Source organism: Pinus tabuliformis, chromosome 9 (genome assembly GCF_031772625.1).
Source record: "Pinus tabuliformis cultivar Carrire ecotype Pingquan chromosome 9, CPIR1, whole genome shotgun sequence".
NCBI lineage: Eukaryota > Viridiplantae > Streptophyta > Pinopsida > Pinales > Pinaceae > Pinus > Pinus tabuliformis.
Window position 1 is genome coordinate 185900413 of NC_142307.1, and position 22303 is coordinate 185922715.

The window sequence follows — 22303 nt, forward strand, 5'->3', positions numbered from 1 at the left end:
AAGAAATTAAACTCAGAAAATTAAGTTTGTTTACAAATTCCGAGCTTGATTTTCTACTAAATTTTAGACTCATTTAATGACCAAATCTAGTCATGCAACAACTTCAGAAATATTTTCCATGATTTTATCTATCCAATGAGCCTAGGCCTCATTTGGCCAAGTAAAACCCAACTTATGAGCTTTCAAAGTTGAAGTGTCAAAATTGCCAGAATTCTAGAAAATTTGTTGTCTAGGCCAAAAATAGGAAAATTTTAATTAAAAATCTAATCCTAAATTAAATTAACCGTTATTATTTAATTAATATTAATTTAAAAATATTAAATTAATTACAAACTAATTATATACCATTAAAATAAATTTTAATTGAAAATTAATTACGATTTAATTATATTATATTAAAATTATAATTAAAATGTAATATAATTTTAATTTTAATAAATTATATATATAAAAAAAAAAAAAATCCAAATTCCAAACATCAAGTAGATCTATTAACGGATCGATTCGTAAATGGAGGAGGGTTTAACAGAGAAGAAGCGCCACGTAATGTGATGAAGGCGTATGGGAAGAGGCAAGACTTTTGATAAAACTTAAATAGCCATCACATGTTTTATTATCGGATATTGGAGTTTTATAAATATCGTAAATTTTAAAATGTGCCAAACAAAATAAGTCGATATCGGATATCAGAGTTTTATAAATATCGTAAGTTTTAAAATGTGCCAAATAACATAAGTCGATGTCCGATATTTCGATATCGGAACATTTTAAAATATCAAAATTATTTTTTTATATCAGGATTTTTATAAAATGTCAGTACTTATAAAATATCGAGAGTTTTATTGGATATCGGGACTTTTCAAATATCGGATATTGAGATTTTTATTGAATATAATGACTTTTCAAATATCGGATATCGAGACTTTTTATCATAAAATTTTCATCAGAATTTTTGTAAAGGAAGGGAGGAGGTGAGGTGAAGTGGGGCCCACTTAGAGTAGAACTCCTCCAGTGTAAACTACAACCACTTTAGTAATTAAAAATCCTATAAAATTAACTACAACCACTTTAGTAATTAATAATCCTACAAAATGAACTACAGCCACTTTGAAATTTGAGATTTTGAGTCTCGTAATTTCTTTTAAAATTAAGAATTTGAATCAATTGTCGAGATCGAAAACGCATAATTTTAATTGTTCTACAATTTGGTTGGGCGATTTGTAGGACCGTTAGTGAAAATGAAAAAGACAGTAAAAATTGACGAGGAATTAATATTTACAATGAATTACTAATTTATTTACAAAAATTAAAATAATATACATTTTGTACATTTTTTAAACCCAGACGATAAAAATTATCGAACTTTGGATGAGCACCATTTGAAAACCGTGTAACCAAATGAGATGAAACAAGTACTGATGGAAAGATAGCAAAAATTCGAACTCAATGAAACAACCAAAATAGAAATCTGACGAAAATGAAAAAATTGCAAAATTGTAGGACACTTAACCAAAAGAAAATATTAAAAATGTGATTTAACCAAAAAAATTATGGAAAGGGTCCCCATTATTTGAAATAAATATATAAAAATGGGGGTGTTGAGTTTTCACTATAACACACGTGCATGAAGTTTGTTGAAGGTTGCTGCAAAACTTTGAAACTGAAATATGTGTCAAACCCTCATTCCTATGGAGCCATAACCTGAATCTGGTACCATTAATTCGGATCTTGGGGGGAGGCCCCCAAGGACTAAAAATTTGAAATGGATCTTGGGGGGGGAGGCCGCCAATATTTAGAAAATTGAAATGCCAGAAAAAAAAAGGGAGAGAACACACAGTAAATAAAACCACAAAGAATTTTTTTATTAAAATAAAGAATAATTGTAAAAGCTACATTATGATGGATAATTTGTCCTTTTACAAAATGTCACTTGTTACTTTTAATTTTTTTAGTTATAATATCACAGGTAAATTCCATGGGTGGGTAGATACCATGGGTGATTGAATACCGTGGGTGGGTATCACTTACAATACTATGGGTGAATGAATACCGTGAGTGGATGCCACTTACAATACCATGGGTAAATTCCATGGGTAGATAAATAACTTGTGTAGATAAATACCATGGGTTGATACCACTTACAATACCATGGGTATATTCCATGAGTGGATAAATTCCATGGGTTGATGAATACCATGGGTGGATGCCAATTTCCATTCGAATCATTGAGAAGGCCTCAATTTTCTTCTATCTCTTTCTTTCTCTAAACATTGATGTACCTCTTTCTATTTGGATCTTCTTCTGGTTTATTTTTCCTCCTCCAAATTATTCTTTGGTGACTAGATCACTTAAGAGTTGTAGGAAATAAACAATCTTTGGCTCTATGACCTAGGTTATCACAAATATAACATCTAATGTGCCCAAGAAATGGCAGAAATGGCAGATTTTTACAATGAATACCTTTATGCCCAAAATCATTAAACATAAAACAATAGCCACAAAAGACATTTGGGTCCCTGTAGAACAATAGGGCTACTTGTGAAATCTCCTTCTTCAACTGTAATTTCTTCTTGTAATCGTTTGTCTTCTTGCTTTTTCAATTTGTTGCAATGTGCCTAAATTTTTGACAACTAAAACACCTTTCATACTCATATCTTTCCTTAGCACATTTTTGGGCTCTTGGCTTGGTATTTGATTTTGCTGGCGGTTTACTTTATTTTTGTTCGAACTTTCTACTTTGGGCTCTTCAACTATTGTCTAATTTGTTTTCTCGATTCTCTTTTCTAATTCTAATTCAAGTTTCTCACAATCACTGATTCGATTCTTGAGCTGGTTACTAATCTCCTCTTCAATTTTATTTACTTTCTCCAACTATTTTTTCAAATTAGAAATATCTTCTTTGAAAGCATGCTCTCTCTCTTCAAGAATATGAAGAAGTTTCTTCAGATATTTGTTCTCCATCTTAAGATCTTCAATAAACCTTGCTTGAGCTTTATTTCAGACTTCAAGGATCATTATTCTTTTAATCTCTTCACCTTTAGATTCCTGCAATGGAAATACACCTTCCTCACTTCTTGATGAATCAACTTCAAAAATTTGATCATTAGCTTCTTCAATAACTCCAAAATAATCATCACTATAATGGCAAGGAAAATGTCCATGACTGAAAATACCATTGTCCATACCTTTTACCAGCATAATAGGTTCTTCGAGTTGCAACATTCTTGGATTGTTTGCAGCTCTTCTTTTTTGGGGATTGCTTCCTCTTATTTTTATCCATAGTCTCATGATCTTCTCTCAAGAAATCAAGATTCAACGAGAGAACCCCGCCCTGATACCAATTGTTGGAAATATATTCACTACTGAGAGGGGGGGTGAATTAGTAGTGATAATATATTTCAACTTCTAAATTCCTTTTCAATTACTGCAACATAATCTTCATTTACCCATTAGCAAATTAAATCATATGAGAACCATGTGAAATAACAAAAAATGATACACAAGAAGACACAAGATTTTTTTGATGGAAATCCCTCCTCCTGGGTCAAAAACCACCCTTGCTGCTACTCGGCTACTCAAATAATTATATTAATCCTCAAGCAATTCAATTACATAGAATATATATATGGATATTATCAGAGAGAACTATGATCCTCATCTATGACTCTACATACACCCATCTAATCAACAAACCTTGCCCAACACCCATTGGATTTATGAAGAAATCTATCCTTTGTACTGAATTTGTCGGAGCACCCACTCCACTCTTCTACTGACCCTCATTTCACAATATTTCATACTAGAGTCAATCTGAATCACTCAACTAGAAAAACATAGTAACCTCTAACAATACAGGCTCAAAGCATCATAATAATCTCACCAAAACAAATATGAATAACTCACTCACTCAATCACTACAACAACCCATTAGCAATACATGCAACAAACATAAAAGATAATATGATCAAAACATTATAAGCAATCATGAAGGAAATGATCTACAATCCTTCCTACTCTTTTACCATATTATTGCATAAGATCTTTGGCTAAAACATAATTTTGTTGCCATCTTCTAACACTACGATCTGTTGAAGATATTATGCATAAATTCCTACACATTATGCACACACCACTCTTCACTTACTCACATTCTCCAAGCTCACACTACCATCCATCAATCAATAATAATAAGCATACTTCTCACACAATTATAAACCAAAATATCCTCAACAATCTCCAAAGCAATACCATGAGCAAATACCATGGTTATGTAAATACCTGGGACACATGTGCCATGGTAATCTCCAAATCAATACCATGGGTAAATACCGTGGTTAATATGATACCAAGGACACCCATACCATTGTAAACTCCAAGGCAATACCACAGGTAAATACCATGGTTATCCCAATACCACGAACCCATATACCATGGTAATATCTAAGTCAATACCAGAAGTAAATACTATGGTTATTCAAATACCACGGACCCATGTACCATGGTAATCTCCAAGTCAATACCATAGGTAAATACCATGGTTATGCCAATACCACGAACCCCTATACCATGGTAATCTCCAAGTCAATATCACAGGTAAATACCATGGTTATGCCAATACCACGAACCCTTGTGCCATGGTCATCTCCAAGTCAATACCATAGGTAAATACTATGGTAATACTAATACCTGTCATGCCAATACCAAGTGTCAACTTGGACCACACAAAAATCAATACCAAGGTAATGATACCATAATAATGCTAATACATGTAATGCCAATACCAAGGTAAACACCTTGCAACTAACAAACCAAGCAACATAACCAAAATCAACATAATCATCTGCAATACATGCCCATGTTGACATCAATGCCAACCATCCACACTACATCACAACACCAATGCTACTAGGTTGAAATCAATGCCAACCAAACAACTGACCCATAATGCCAACAAAAGAAACCATTTTTCCTTTTTAACAGTTAACCCAACCATTGAGACATGCAACATTATCTGATTGGATATGTTAGGGTCCCACCCTAACCCCCTTATTCATGTAATTGGATCACGTCATAGTTAAGAGTCAATAAAGCCCATATTAATAATTGTAAGTGGTTAATCCGCAATTAATGACGGAACCACAGTTAGTTGCAAATGGGTTGTAGTATTAGATAGATGGTATTAATAAAACCCACGGTATTGGCCCGTGGTATTGCATGTATGAGTCATATATAAAGGATAGAGACTCCCTGCGAGGAGCATCGTGTCTTATTTTGTAGTCGAGCTCTGCTCTATTGGAGGTTGCCCCCTCGAAGAGGCAAGTGAACATTACTCTCTGAATAATAAAATCATTGCTATTCTGTGTTCTGGGTATCTTTTCTTCGTATATTCTGTATTTGGGTATTATTTTGCAGGTTAAGAGCATAACAAGTGGTATCAGAGCACTTTCCAGGGCCGGTGGGATCTCCATTTCTTAGCAAAAAAAATTTTGGCTAGAGACGTGTTTCGGTGTCTTTAAACCATGGGATCTATCGTTGAGCGCATAAACCTGCAGATTTGGGGAGGCATGCACGCAGGAAATACAAGAGGTGTTCACGTCTGTTGGACTCCCTTGTAACCCCTGTGGGTACCCCTTCGAGTAGTAGCGCATTAGACAGAACCGCGCACGGATTGTCTTCCACGTACCCTCTAGGTATATCGGAAGCCCCCTAGGCTCCCTTGAAACCTCTCCATAGATAAACCGTCGGCCGTCTTGAGACTACAGTACACCGAGAACAGCACTCGGGGAGATTACTCGCCCGTACGATAGGGTAGTCGGGTTGTATGGCTAAGGGTACGGTCGATCCTCCTTAGTTAGAGCCCTGAAACATTGGGCCATTTACTACTGCCAGACCCTTATGTATATTGCGATCTGTAGCACCTGACACTCCTCAAGACCATAGTTCCCTTTTCTATCGGGGGATCACACAGCATCTCTTCCAGATCCGCTTGTGCAAAGGGGTGCAGCAGCAGCAGAGATCAGATCTGCAGAAGCAGTCTGTTCCGCCATCAGATCCGCCATTCAGATCTCTCAGATCCACCAGATCGGAGTCGTGTGAAGGGTTCCTATACCGGGGTATAATTTTCGCAGGACTTTTGGCCGCATTGACATTTTGAGGATTTGGCCACTGCAGTATTGATAAGGAAGGAGTAACTGAGATCTTTCGGGGTGCTTATTGGTGATCTAGCCCATCAGAATCAGGACGACGACCCGAGCACGGTGGTACCATTCACTTCTTAGTGAATTTTTTTATTTTTTTTTAGGTGGTCCCAATTTTCAAAAAATCTGGTTGGTGTATGGTAGAAACTAGAGCTCAAGCGATGGCCAATGAAAGGATGGACAAACTTGAAGAATCAATGCACAACCTCCACCTTCAGCTGACCGGAATATGTAGCATGGTCGAGAAAATAGTCCCGAAGGGCAAGGAGCAAGCCCACAAGGAGGAGTATAATGGCCCTGAACACAATGAGGGTGAGTCTAGCCACTCTCCTCACGTCTGGCACACCCACCCACCACCCAGTCAGTGACCTCCCAAGTTGGATATGCATAAATTTGACAGTTCTCACCCGTCGGCTTGGATAGCACAAATGGAGCAGTATTTCAAACTGAATCACATCTTCGATGATGCGACTCAGCTTATGTTGGGGAGCATGTACTTGGACAATGAAAGGTGGCAATGGTGGGAATGGCATCAGCGTTGCACTGGACCTTTTAAGACTTGGACCAAATTCACCAAAGCTCTTCAAGACCGCTTTGACCAGGAATCATCTTTTTTGGGTCGTCTTACTAAGCTCCGACAGACTGGTACAGTGGATGAATATATTACAGCTTTTGAAGCCTTAGCCTTCCGCACTTGGGGTCTCTCAGATGTGTTGTACACGAAATGTTTTATCAGTGGTCTTAAAGAAGCTATCAAAGCCCAATTCCTACTGCACCACCCTCCCACATGGACGGAGGCTTGCAAGGTAGCTCGTAACGTGGAACGTGCATTAGCATCCCAATACAGTCGCCCAAATTTCTCCGCTAAAGGTCGCCCCCCACAGGCTCACAACACGACTCAAACACTTAAGGTCCAAAAGGTGTCACCTACGGAAATGGCCGAAAGAAAAAAGCAAGGCTTATATTACTACTGTGATGAAAAATACTCCCCAGGTCATAAATGCAAGGAGCCCAAATTTTTTCAAATTGATGCCACTGACTACAGCTCAACAGAGGAAGATCCACCACTAGAGGAACAGGAGCCACTAGAAGAAGACAACCAAAAGGATAATGTCTCTGACGAACCAGTTATTTCGTTGCATGCTTTGGCAGGGATTTCTTCCCCTCAAACTCTCAAAATCAGAGGTTTTATTAAACATCGCCCAGTAGTAGTCTTGATTGATAGTGGAAGTACACATAATTTCATCCATCAAAAAGTCGTAGAAGCAGTGCATTGTTTTGTACGAGCAGTTTCTAACTTCCAAGTTCAAATTGCGGATGGAGGCATAATGAAATGTGAAGGCCGCTATGAAAATGTCAAAATTCAAATGGGGGATTATCAGTTGAAAACCCACATGTTTGCCATACACATGGGGGGTTGCGACATTGTCCTCAGCGCTGAATGGCTCCGCACTCTTGGGCCAATCACAATGGATTTCCAGGAGTTATATATGAGTTTTAAGCAGAACAACTACACACATACCCTCCATGGACTCCAGGCAGGAGCCCCCTCTATCATCAGCTCGCATAGGATGGAAAAATTGTTAAAAAAGGGCAATCATGGAGTTGTAGCTCAATTTAATGCCATCCAGGCAGTCAAAACAAAGCCTCTGCCAATTCATCCTGAGATGAAACAGATTTTAAATAACCATCTGTCGGTCTTTGACAAGCCTCATGAGCTTCCACCCTCGCGAGGGGAACATGATCATAGCATCACCTTGGTTCCAGGGGCCCAACCCCCAAATGTGCGCCCATACAGATATCCGTTCACCCAAAAGAATGAAATAGAAAAAATCATCAAGGAACTTTTGGAAGCAGGTGTCATTCGTCCCAGCATTAGTCCTTATTCATCCCCAGTGGTCATGGTGCTCAAGAAAGATGGGGAGTGGCGGATGTGTCCCGACTTCAGGGCCCTCAATAAGTTGACAGTCAAAGATAAATTTCCCATCCCGGTGGTTGATGATTTGCTAGATGAACTCAATGGGGCTCAATTCTTCACTAAGCTGGATCTTCGCTTAGGCTACCACCAAATTCGGATGAAGGAAGTCGACATCCCCAAGACTACTTTCAGAACTCATGAAGGCCATTATGAATTCCTGGTCATGCCATTTGGTCTTTGTAATGCCCCCTCTACTTTTTAGAGCCTTATGAACCATGTTGGCTGCTCGAATTGTTTATTTATTAAACAGTCGAGTACCACATTAAATTGTCAACCCGGGAAAGTCCTTTTGTTTCAAAGGTGACCTCGTATTGTATGCACTTAATTCTAAAAGTATTAAAGGCTGTAATATAAACAAATCTACTTTTTATCAACCCTTACTCTGTGTTACAGGAGTTATGATCTATTGCAAAAATGAAATGAAAACAATTAACTAAAGGTAACAAATCTGCTGAAAGAAATGATGGTTGTCTTGTAACAGAGGATCAGGACCCTATCCTCAGGGTAAGGATGTTCAACACCTTCCCCTGTGATCAATTTGCCAATGCACACTGCAACTCCTAATCACCGGTGGCACACTCTTTTACAGCGCCAATTGATTAAGAAAACAGAGTATCAGCAAAGGGAAATATCATAAGCAATGCCACACAGAAGTCACACACACACTCAACAGAAAAGAAATGGGTGAATCTTGTGAAGAAGGTGGGCCCTGTCCCTCTCACAAGATTCCCCAGGACACAGATGCTAAGTAAAAATGCTCAGAACAGTGCTTTATTCATCTGCCAAAATGTCAAGTTACAATAAAGATTTAGACTTGCTCTGTAATACAATACCCCTGTTACCACCCCCTTTCCCTAATGTAGATGTCTCCTCTTTATAGAGGAGACATCTATTACAATAGATTGTCGTTACCCGTTTAGTTGACCCTTTTGTACAAAAATAGGAAATCGGTTCCTGTTACAGCATGCTGTTACAACAATATGTAATTTTATCATCTTTGTTAATCGGATCCTTTTGCTGTTGCAAAGCTGGTAGATTTCGACCGTCCCTTTGAGATCCTCGTACAATCCTTGGTTGTTCCACCATTGTTGCTGATCTGGTAAATCTTAACTGTTCCCGTAAAGTTCTCGTGCTGCTCCTGGTGTTCCAATATCTGCGACTATGTTTTGCCAATTTTGGACAGTGGCTGATCATGCTATATCAGCCTCTGCAACGTATTGTTCTGGCAGCTTCAGACGGTTACTGCTCCTGCTAGGCAGTTGCTGTTCCAGATGTTTCAGCTATTGCAAAATGAGGATTTACCTGCTTTAGTCAGTTGCTATTTCTGGTATGGCAGCAGCTGCACAGTTGATGTTTCTAGTGTTCCAGCAACTGTGAATTATAATTCTGCAGGCTTTAAACAGTTTCATCAATTGTCAGCGACTTAGTCAACTTCCAAAGATTAATTATAAAGATAGCATGAACATGTGTTGAATAATTAAACTTATAGTAATGAGGAGAGTTACTTCATACCTTTGGAATAATTAGGTCAAAATGTTATCAAGGCTTTCAACTTATGGGCTAAAGAGGGTAATATGATAACAAAATACAAGGTCAAAAGTAGAAAATATGGAGTCCTAACAAACCACATTCTCAAACCATATCTCAGGAAATTTGTCCTTGTCTTCTTCGATGACATCCTCATCTATAGTTGCACTTGGGCCTCACATCTTCAGCATGTAGATCTACTCTTGCAACTGCTCCGCAAGCATAAATTATTTGTCAAGATTTCCAAATGTTCGTTTGGCATGGCAGAAGTAGAGTATTTGGGCCACATTGTGGGGCGTGAAGGTGTCAAGGTGGACCCCAAAAAGATCCAGGCAATGCAGGAATGGCCTCAACCTAAGACCTTGAAGAGCTTGAGAGGATTTTTGGGTCTCACATGCTATTATCGTAAATTTGTCCGCAATTATGGTCGCATAGCGAAGCCCCTCACCCAACTCCTAAAGAAAAATTCATTCTTCTGGAATGAGGAAGCACAACAGGCCTTTACAGCTCTAAAAAATGCCATGTGTTCCACTCCAGTCTTAGCACTACCCGACTTCACCAAATCTTTTGTCATTGAATGTGATGCTTCGGGTACAGGTATTGGGGCGGTCTTAATGCAGGAAGGGTGACCGTTGGCCTTCACAAGCCAACAACTCAGTGGGAGGAATCTGGGCCAATCTACCTACGAGAAGGAAATGATGGCCATCTTACATGCAGTCGAGTGCTGCCGACCTTACTTATTGGGGAGACGTTTCCAAATCCGCACAGATCATCACAGTCTTAAATATTTTTTGGAGCAACGCCTATCCTCCCCACAACAAAATAAATGGCTAGCCAAAATGCTAGAATATGATTATGAGATCATTTACAAGAAAGGGAAAGACAATAGTGTAGCAGATGCATTATCTCGCCAATTTGAGGAGGAAAGTACTCTGCTAGCAATTTCCCTCCCCATTCCAGAATGGATTGAAGAGGCTCGCAGGGAATGGTTTTCACACCCCGGGCTCTCCCAACTCATTTCTCAATTGCAGGTAGATCCAAATTCCACCAAGGGCTACTCGTGACAAGATGATATTCTTCGCTACAAGGACAAAGTCGTAATATCACCAACATCCACCCTCAAAAGTCGCATTTTGGAAGAATTGCACTCATCTCCCATTGCAGGACATTCGGGCTTTCAGAAGACGTATGCTCGCACCAGAAGATCATTTTTTTGGACAGGCATGAAAAAGGACATCCTTACTTTTGTAGCAGAATGTGATGTCTATCAACGCCACAAAGGGGAAACCGTCAACACACCAGGCACATTACAACCATTGCCCATTCCGGCATCAATTTGGACAGAGGTTTCTATGGATTTCATTACAGGTCTTCCAAAGTCAGGGAACAAGTCAATCATCATGGTGGTTGTGGACCGACTGTCGAAGTATGCTCATTTTTGCGCCCTACCCCACCCGTTTACACCAACTTTTGTTGCTCAATCTTTCATGGATCAGATCTTCAAATTGCATGGCATGCCCACTTCTATTGTGTCCGACCGCGACCCGATCTTCACCAGTAATTTTTGGCAAGAACTCTTCAGAATACAAGGCACTCTACTCAAACTCAGTACTTCCTATCATCCGCAAACAGATGGTCAAACCGAAGCCGTCAACAAATGTCTAGAAACCTACCTTAGGTGTTTCACTTCAGAAAAGCAACACCTTTGGGTACAGTGGTTACCTCTGGCTAAATGGTGGTATAACACCAACTATCATGCCACCACCAAAATGACTCCCTATGAAGCAGTATATGGTCAACTCCCGCCTTCACCTACTTCGTATCTCAAGGGATGCTCAAAAGTACAAGCAGTGGATCAACTCCTACAACACCGCGCAACCATGCTCGCCCATCTTCGAGAGAATCTTCATCAAGCTCAGAACCGCATGAAGCAACAGGTAGACCAGCATCGCTCAGAGTGCCAATTTCAAGAAGGGGATCAGGTCTTTTTACGACTACAACCATATAAGCAAACATCACTCAAGGACAAGGGGTGTCAGAAACTCTCTCCCAAATTCTATGGACCATATCAAGTACTTCAGCGCATTGGAGAAGTGGCCTACAAGTTGGCCTTGCCACCTACTGCAAAAATCCATCCAGTTTTCCATGTCTCGTGCTTCAAGAAAGTGATTGGGAACAGTTGTAGAATTCAGACCAGTCTACCTGAATTGGACGAACAAGGGTCCATCTGGCTTCAACCCGAACAGGTCCTAGACACACGAGACAAGCAACTGCGCGGCCGCATGATTAAGGAAGTCCTCGTCAAATGGAAAGACACCTCTCCGAAAGATGCAACTTGGGAACCAACCACTATTCTTCAGCAGTCTCCGCAGCTTCAGCCTTGAGGACAAGGCTCGTATTAAGGGGGAGGGCATGCTAGGGTCCCACCCTAACCCCCTTATTCATGTAATGGGATCACGTCATAGTCAAGAGTCAATAAAGCCCATATTAATAATTGTAAGTGGTTAATCTGCAATTAATGACGGAAGCACAGTTAGTTGCAAATGGGTCGTAGTATTAGATAGATGGTATTAATAAAACCCACGGTATTGGCCCGTGGTATTGCATGTATGAGTCATATATAAAGGATAGAGACTCCCTGCGAGGAGCATCGTGTCTTATTTTGTAGTCGAGCTCTGCTCTATTGGAGGTTTCCCCCTCGAAGAGGCAAGTGAACATTACTCTCTGAATAATAAAATCATTGCTATTCTGTGTTCTGGGTATCTTTTCTTCGCATATTCTGTATTTGGGTATTATTTTGCAGGTTAAGAGCATAACAGGATAGAAATATTTTTATTTTGAAAAATATGACAGATTGTTGATCCTTTATTATATTGTTGTCATTCCCACGTTCTTGACATGTTGTCCAATATCCTTGCGCCACTTGGATGACCACCTAGATGCTTATTATATTTCCTATCAGGCACTAGACGTATTCCATTGGTTGATGTGATGCCTTATTGTCTATTTGAAGTCCCACTAGTCACATCATCTAAGCAGTCTAAGGAGGGTTACATAGATTTTTTGAAAACCTTGTCGGGGGGGTATATAACTCTCTAGTTGATGCATGTCCTAATGGAAAACCACTCAAGCGCGATTTCTGACCACCCCTCCTCCATTAAACATTGGACATGGGGGGCCCAACATTGATTTTCCATAACCAATCAAAACATACTTCAATGACGCACTTCCAAAGTTGTGCATAAATCAAAATTGGCCAAATGACGCACTTCTATAGTATAGGTTATTTTATATTAGATGACTTGTAACTTTATTATCTTTGGTATCTTTATGGTTATTTCTTTGGTTTAATTTATTCTTTTTATTATATCTATTTTTATAAGGTTCTAATATATTTTAAAACTATTTATAAGAAATATTATTAATATTATTTAGTACATATTATAACAAGGAAGATACAGCTTAAGAAGGCATGTGGTTAGGATCACGAGGGTGTGTCTGAGGCCAAATTTGTGGCATATTTGGGAAGCATAGAAACAACTAAACACATATGTATTGGGCTATGATAATTACAAACTTATTTTAAACTGTTTGATCACATTTTGGAATTGAGAACTCTTGTGGAAAAGATAATTGTTGAATGATAATGACTATAACATGTATGTTTTTGTGATGGTTATTATAGGAATAATCGAAGAATGAAGACATGAATTGAGTACCTAGAAAAAACAACACTAAGAGATGGTGTATACCAAATGAAAAATTAATGCAATATCAACTACAGTTGGAAGGAAATTGAGTTCAAGGACAAGTAAAGTCTAGTAGACGTGTTACAACTAGTGAGAAGGTAAGTGGCAGTTGTATGATGTGATCTAACAAACTTTATTATAGTAGCTGGAGTTACTAGAGCCATGACTCTAAGAATTGCTTAGGTATTTACTCTCTTAACACTCTAGTATAAGCTCTATATTATATGCTATTCTATATTACATAAGTTCTTTAAAATTAATATTATTTTTACTAGTTCTATAATATTGAAGTATAATATTATTATGATTTAAATTTTGACTATTATAAGCCTATCTAATATCTCTACTAGTATTGGCTATTATAAGTTATTTGTCCATACTATAGGCTATATTATAGGTTATGATCTATAATATATGCTAATATTGACTACTATAAGTTATTTTTCTATAGTATAGGTTATTTTATATTAGATGACTTGTAACTTTATTATCTTTGGTATCCTTATGGTTATTTCTCTGGTTTAATTTAGTCTTTTTATTATATCTAATTTTTATAAGGTTCTAATATATTTTAAAACTATTTATAAGAAATATTTTTAATATTATTTAATACATATTATAACAAGGAAGATACAACTTAAGAAGGCATGTGGTTGGGATCATGAGGGTGTGTCAGAGGCCAAATTTGTGGCATCTTTGGGAAGCATAGAAACAACTAAACATATATGTATTGGGCTATGATTACAAACTTATTTTAAAATGTTTGATCACATTTTGGTGTTGAGAACTCTTGTGGAAAAGATAATTGTTGAATGATAATGACTATAACATGTATGTTTTTGTGATGGTTATTATAGGAATAATCGAAGAATGAAGACATGAATTGAGTACCTAGAAAAAACAACACTAAGAGATGGTGTATACCAAATGAAAAATTAATGCAATTTCAACTACAGTTGGAAGGAAATTGAGTTCAAGGACAAGTAAAGTCTAGTAGACCTGTTACAACTTGTGAGAAGGTAAGTGGCAATTGTAAGATGTGATCTAACAAACTTTATTATAGTAGCTGGAGTTACTAGAGCCATGACTCTAAGAATTGCTTAGGTCTTTACTCTCTTAACACTCTAGTATAAGCTCTATAGTATAAGCTATTCTATATTACATAAGTTCTTTAAAATTAATATTATTTTTACTAGTTCTATAATATTGAAGTATAATATTATTATGATTTAAATTTTGACTATTATAAGCATATCTAACATTTCTACTAGTATTGGCTATTATAAGTTATTTGTCCATACTATAGGCTATATTATAGGTTATGATCTATAATATATGCTAATATTGCCTAGTATAAGTCATTTTTCTATAGTATAGGCTATTTTATATTAGATGACTTGTAACTTTATTATCTTTGGCATCCTTATGATTTTTTCTCTAGTTTAATTTTGTCTTTTTATTATATCTAATTTTTATAAGGTTCTAATATATTTTTAAACTATTTATAAGAAATATTTTTAATATTATTTAATACATATTATAGCAAGGAAGATACAACTTAAGAATGCATGTGGTTGGGATCATGAGGATGTGTTAGAGGCCAAATTCGTGGCATCTTTGGGAAGCATAGAAACAACTATACATATATGTATTGGGCTATGATTACAAACTTATTTTAAAATGTTTGATCACATTTTGGAGTTGAGAACTCTTATGGAAAAGATAATTGTTGAATGACAATGACTATAACATGTATGTTTTTGTGATGGTTATTATAGGAATAATCGAAGAATGAAGACATGATTTGAGAACCTAGAAAAAACAACACTAAGAGATAGTGTATACCAAATGAAAAATTAATGCAATTTCAACTACAGTTGGAAGCAAATTGAGTTCAAGGACAAGTAAAGTCTAGTAGACCTGTTACAACTTGTGAGAAGGTAAGTGGCAGTTGTAAGATGTGATATAACAAACTTTATTATAGTAGGTGGAGTTACTAGAGCCATGACTCTAAGAATTGCTTAGGTCTTTACTCTCTTAACACTCTAGTATAAGCTCTATATTATATGCTATTCTATATTACATAATTTCTTTAAAATTAATATTATTTTTACTAGTTATATAATATTGAAGTATAATATTATTATGATTTAAATTTTGACTATTATAAGCCTATCTAATATCTCTACTAGTATTGGCTATTATAAGTTATTTGTCCATACTATAGGCTATATTATAGGTTATGATCTATAATATATGCTAATATTGCCTACTATAAGTTATTTTTCTATAGTATAGGCTATTTTATATTAGATGACTTGTAACTTTATTATCTTTGGCATCCTTATGATTATTTCTCTGGTTTAATTTTGTCTCTTTATTATATCTAATTTTTATAAGGTTCTAATATATTTTTAAACTATTTATAAGAAATATTTTTAATAGTATTTAATACATATTATAGACCTTTATCACTATAGTTCTTTAGTATATGTTTTCATTTTCTGGGGTTCATTTCTATTTTTTGTAATCATTGCACTCCTAGGGCTTTTCTAACCAACCTTTTCCTTCCTCCCTTCAATCCTACATCTCTTATATTTATTTTTTTCTTCCACATATGTGCTTGGACTAATTGTTTTGAAGATGGATCCTCTTATGGATCCAAAATGTTAACTACTAATGATGAATATTATGGATATTACTTCGAACTCACACTCTAAAAATTCAAAATTTCAAGTCATTCATGTCAAACTCTATTGCAATTATCATTGTGGACTACGAGTGTAGCCAATCATAGATTTTTCTTATGAAAGTCAAAGAATGTGTATAGTATGTCCTTTGGATTAAAGGAAACTTTTGGTGACAACAACAAATTTGTTATGCATACCCTTCACAACAAGATGTTCAAGCCAAAACTCTACCTTATTTCTAGTCTAAGTTAGTTTAAGCATAGACAACAAAAAGGCACTCAAACAATTTACATGATATACATCATTGATCATGCCACTCTAATATTCAATCTTTTCGTAAGTAGCAAACACAACTACATAATAATTTTGATAAGAGGATTTCTTTCTCTATAGCTTCTTTTAATTAAAAGAAGGAAAAAATCATCTTTAACCATGTGATTGGTGTATCTCGAGTCGACTATCCATTCACTTTGAGAAGTATAAGCATGCAAGGTTTGATGGGCATGATAAAAAATGTATAGTTATCTAACTTACCTTTTGAAGTTCAATTTTGTAGGTTGGTCAATCTTCTAGCCAACACATCTCCTTCAACATCTTTCTTTTGATTACAGTGGAATCGGCAACAGGGGCAGCCTCGCGACTTGTGTTACACGGGGTCGATTATGACCGCTACCTCTATAAGCACTAGGAGCTGCGCCTGCCCCTCTATACAGCTCCAGGGTAAGTCTGGGGGATTTGAACTCGTGACCTTCAGTACAGAGCTCACCTTTCTAACAAACTTCACTACATTTTGATTACCAACACGCCTACTCCCGTGGGGCTATCTCCTTCAAGATATTTCTCCTCGATTTTTTTTCTACTGACAAGCATTATTTACATGTCCCAATTTTCTATAATAGTGGAAGGTCTTATTCTTTCTACCTTTCTTAGTCAAAATCTAATCACCATGCTTTCTCTTAACATCCAAATGTGTGATGGAATTGCATAAATTGTTGTTCCAACACTATATAACACGATTTTCACTAACACCTTCAAATGACACGATAATTGATGACCAACATTTTTTATCTACATAAAATCATATACCTAGCATGTACATGACATGATCTCATGGAAATGGTTGGTATGGAAGTTGTCGTGTTGCATAATACTATCTCAATTCCCATGCATCTCTTTAAATAATGATGGGCATGTTATGAGGGTAGAAAGCAATAACGTACAAAAGTTTTAAAATTAAATTTATTTCACATTGTCTATATTCATACAATTAAGTCATTGTAAATGTGATTTGTACAAGCTCTCAAATGTCCTAGCAAAGAAAATATTACATATCTAACTTAATTTCTCCACTCTAATAACCTCTCTCAAGATTGTATTGTTGTCACATACATTGTTGTAGGTCAAAGATGAAATGAAGGTTTATCATTGGAACACCAATTGTATAGGTTTATCTAGAGGTAAGATGGATCAAAGTCTACATTATTTAAACTCCAATGTTTATCCAATGATGTATTTAGTATTGTATAAGGATAATGCTCAAAAGAAAAGGTAAATCTAAATCAATATAAGATCTCCTTAATAATTCACCAAAATGATGGACTCTTTATGTGGATATGATAAATGGTACAAACTATGAGGATGAAGTGGTAGAGGATATAACATATTCATCCTAATTTATGTGCAATGTTGCCATTGGCATATTTTATGACCTTTATCTTATCAGGGCCAATAAGTTGGCATCATTGGCTACTAAAAAAATGTCTACAATGATTCATGCGAACCTTGTTACATATACTATAATTCCTAAAACAAAGGAGATCTCCTTTGAACCTATGTAATTTTCACTCTATATCGAGTGTGAATACTCCATACGTAGACTTCCTTGGTGAGATGTCACATTTTTTTTCAATCATTCATGATATTCTTGTCTTCATATCTCTTGCTATCATGGATGGAGCCTTACATCTTTACATATGCCAAAATTAATATGTTTGTACATGTATTATGATTTTTAACTAAATAGATCTAAACAATGTTCTAAAATAAAGGGTAATATAAAAGTTGAAGATACTTTGTCTCAAAATCTTGTACTAAGAGAATGACTTTGATGTGCATGATTTGTCAATTAATCCACCTAGCTCATAAAAACTAGTTTAGAATTAACTCTCAATTTAAAGGAAACTAAATATTTAATCAACAACCTTAAAACTCATGAAAAGAAAAGAAATTAAAATAAATCCTACTTATAGATCCCATCATAAATATTCTGCTACACTATAACACCATATTTGTAAAATATAGTATTCATTATGCACATCAAATTATCCACCTTTTAAATATTAATGTTTTTTAAAACTTTAATGTAACAATTTTTTTGACTTGAAGTAAACCCATAATGAAATAAAAGAAAAACATTTATAGAAGATTTATTGAGTGGGCCTAATGGTTAAGAGCATGTGTTTCCTCCTAAAAAATCACACAGTAAATTTAATGTGTGGTTTAACCATAACCTTAAAATTAAATAATAATAATAAATTTATTTATAAATTAAATATATATTAATTTTTAACTTTTAAATATATAATTAATATATAATTTCTTTAAGTATGGGGGATTTACGCAGTGCATTATGTTAGATATCATTTTTGGGATTCAACTGCGTCAAGTAAGTCATTCAAACGTATGACCATTTCCATGAGAGGTAGTCGTAACTGACTACCTCTCATGGAAATGGTCATACGTTTGAGTTAGATATCATTTTTGGGATTCAACTGCGTCAAGTAAGTCATTCAAACGTATGACCATTTCCATGAGAGGTAGTCGTAACTGACTACCTCTCATGGAAATGGTCATACGTTTGAATGACTTACTTGACGCAGTTGAATCCCAAAAATGATATCTAATATAATTTCTTATTTTTATTTTTATTTAATATATAAATCAAACCAATAATAATCACATTGCAACATATTGCAACACAATATGTTATACATGTTGGATGATAAATACCTTTAAGAATGATGATAAAAATCAATATATACATACATATATATATAAATTTTCCACATGATGTACTTGCCATATACTTTCAGTGTAATTTCCCATATAAAGATATTGAAGACTTGTAGTTCAACCCTCATCAATATGGGGGCCCTTCAAGTAAAGACAAAGTGAGCTCTGACAAGACAGTACAAAACAGCCATTGATTAGAGGTGGTTTTCAAACTTTACCTATGATAAATACCTTTAAGAATGATGATAAAAATCAACATATATATATATATATAAATTTTCCACCTCATGTACTTGCCATATACTTTCAGTGTAATTTCCCGTATAAAGATACTGAAGACTTGTAGTTCAACCCTCATCAATATGGGGGCCCCTTCAAGTAAAGACAAAGTGAGCTCTGACAAGACAACACAAAACAGCCATTGATTAGAGGTGGTTTTCAGAAACTTTACAGATATGCAAAGTTTTCGGTGATAAATTTGTCATTTCTATCTTTCTAATTCTTTAAAAAGATATTACTTGGGCGATTAGATTTAAATTCAAAAACATTTTCGAAATGTCTATTTAAATCTTTGTTTAAAAATAAATATTCAATTTAAAAATATTGTGAAGAAGTATAGTAATTCATTTTTAATTTATTTACCTTTTGTGTGGAATTGCAGTTTTGTCAGGGCATGGTAAATAAATCCAGAGTTACATATGTTTATCATTTTAATTTTTTTAATAATAATTTGCCATTTTATTTTCTTTTAATAAAAAACACTGCATGCAAATAGCTGTCACACTCATTTTGAAAATTGAATAGAAGTTTGTCATTTCGAAAGAAGATCGGCACGGGGAAACCTGCATCACATTTAACTTCGGGAACTTCTACGAAGGTATCCATTCCAGGCCTGGAATTTCAAATTTTTTTTGGCTGTCAAATTAAAATTTGACGACGTTTTTGTATTTTTTTTACCCTTCATTTTACGTTTTAACTAAATATGTGAGTGTCATGGAAAACTCTATTTTAACAATTTTTGTAAATTGATTCCACAAAAAATAAGTCATGAAATGGAAGCTGATAATGACGGCTGATAATCACTGTTATTTATAATGATTCTTGTTAGATTGAAATTGCAGATTTGTACTCTATCAGACTTATAACTCAGATTTATAACTCAGATTTATAAATTTTTTGCAAAAAACTTACAATCCATGGATTATAAATAAATAGTGAATATAAATAAATAATCTAGAGAAAATACAGAAAAGTTGTGTAATAATAAACAGTGATTATATTTCATTAAAAGTCAAACTTTCTGGAGAAACTACAAAATTTTTTATCAATAGGAATATCTCAATACATAGATCCTCTATTAAACATAAACTAGAAGAATTTAAAGCTCAAGAATCCTTCTTGACTTTGTATCTATCCATATCTCATATACTGCATTCCAATCAACATTAGATGATTCAGGTCCATTCAAAGATACTCTCATTAGAGCATCTAATGTATCCAACCCAAGCCTCGATTTTCTAATGTCCTTGATGATGTTTTGCTTAGAAAATCCCCTTTCACAATCCACTGTACTTGCAGGAATAGTGAGGACAGCTTGCCATAATTTCATCATATTAGGATAGGTTTTGTGCCATTGTTTTGTGTTACGAAAGACTTTCCATGCTTCTTTCATAGAAAACCCCTCACAAGCCAGATTTAATGAATCAACAAAAGGGTGCAACTCTCTTTTACAAGCCTTAACATCAAATAGAGCTACAAATCCAACATCACTGGATACCGTATGTTGCAAATGTTGAAAAAGCTTTAACAACCAACGCTCTGAATTTTTCTCACGACTACGACGCTCTTCTGAATAATAACAAGGGCTGAACAATTTCGCTGCATTAAAAAGATGAAGGTCTGGAAATCTTTCATTCAAAGAGTCTATCAGAGTCTCTATATAACCTTCAGTGAGTTGCTGACAACTCTCTTGTGTACCTTCAATACAAGGTTTCATAGATTGTTTCCTTGCTTCATTGGATTCAATATCCATGGCTGAGATAGAGATGTATTGTAACTCATGTCTATCTACAACTTTCCCTTCATCTTTAATATCAATATATCCATTTTGAGAATCATTTAAAAACTTTGAAAGATAAGTTGTGCCTTCTGCAAATGTCTCTTTTCTCAAAAACCATCTAGATAATGTACTTATAGTTACTTCAAGAGCCAACTCAATAGTTGTAATGTCTACATTTTCTTCTTGAAAAGTCAAATTCAACTTGTTCAATTCCCCTAGCACATCAGCAAGCATATGTAAACAAAACTGGACAGAATATATTCTTGTCTTATCATACCAAGATGAAGTTTTTTTTTCATTTTTCCACTAAGTTAAAATTGCTGGCATAAGCTTCACAAGCCTTATAATAACTTCCCCCCTGGATAACCATCTCACTGAATGTATTTGTAGAACATCAAGAACATCAATTTGCATGACTCTAAGCAAATCATTAAGTTCGTTATTTCTCTTTGGAGAGTTTTGAACCCATGAATACACTTTGTTTGCAATTTTTTCAACAAATAATAACTCAGGGAATTTCTTGGAAGCATCTGCTGCTGCTAAAGACTCACGATGAGCCACACAATGAACTGTAATAAGGTTTGGATTGTTCTTTTTCAAAAATGAAACAAAGCCATTTTCATGTCCAATCATTGCTGAAGCTCCATCTGTAGAAACAGCTATCAAATCTTTATATTGAAGGCCTCTGACATCTATTAATTGATTGACACTATCATATATTGTTTTTCCTTTTCCATCTACTACATCTTTGAACTTCATAAACTGCGAGATAGGTGGCCCGAGACCCTTTGAGTCTAAATATGTTGCATAAATAACAAGGTGTTGCTCTAAGGTTCGATCAGTGCTTTCATCAACCATCAATGAGAAGAAAGGACTTTCCAACATATTTTTTATCTGAATTTGTTCAAGATGTTTTGATATGCAATATATAAAATCATTTGCAGACTTACGATTAGTGTATGAAGAGTACTCTTGAGACTTTGGCATATTTGGAGTTTTTGCATCCATTAGAAATTTGCAAAGCTTCTCATACTTTGATAGAGATAAATCTTCTTGACAAGTGAAATATGATATTTTCATTGTAGAAATCA

The 22303-nt window shown here is 35.4% G+C and overlaps 1 protein-coding gene across 1 annotated transcript; it reads right to left on the reverse strand.

The window, feature by feature from the left end:
- Positions 1-21518: 21518 nt before the first annotated feature.
- LOC149147750 (uncharacterized) lies at positions 21519-21971 on the reverse strand. Its single transcript, XM_089441935.1, has one exon. It carries the CDS (start codon positions 21969-21971, stop codon positions 21519-21521), a length of 453 nt encoding a protein of 150 aa, XP_089298061.1.
- Positions 21972-22303: the final 332 nt, after the last annotated feature.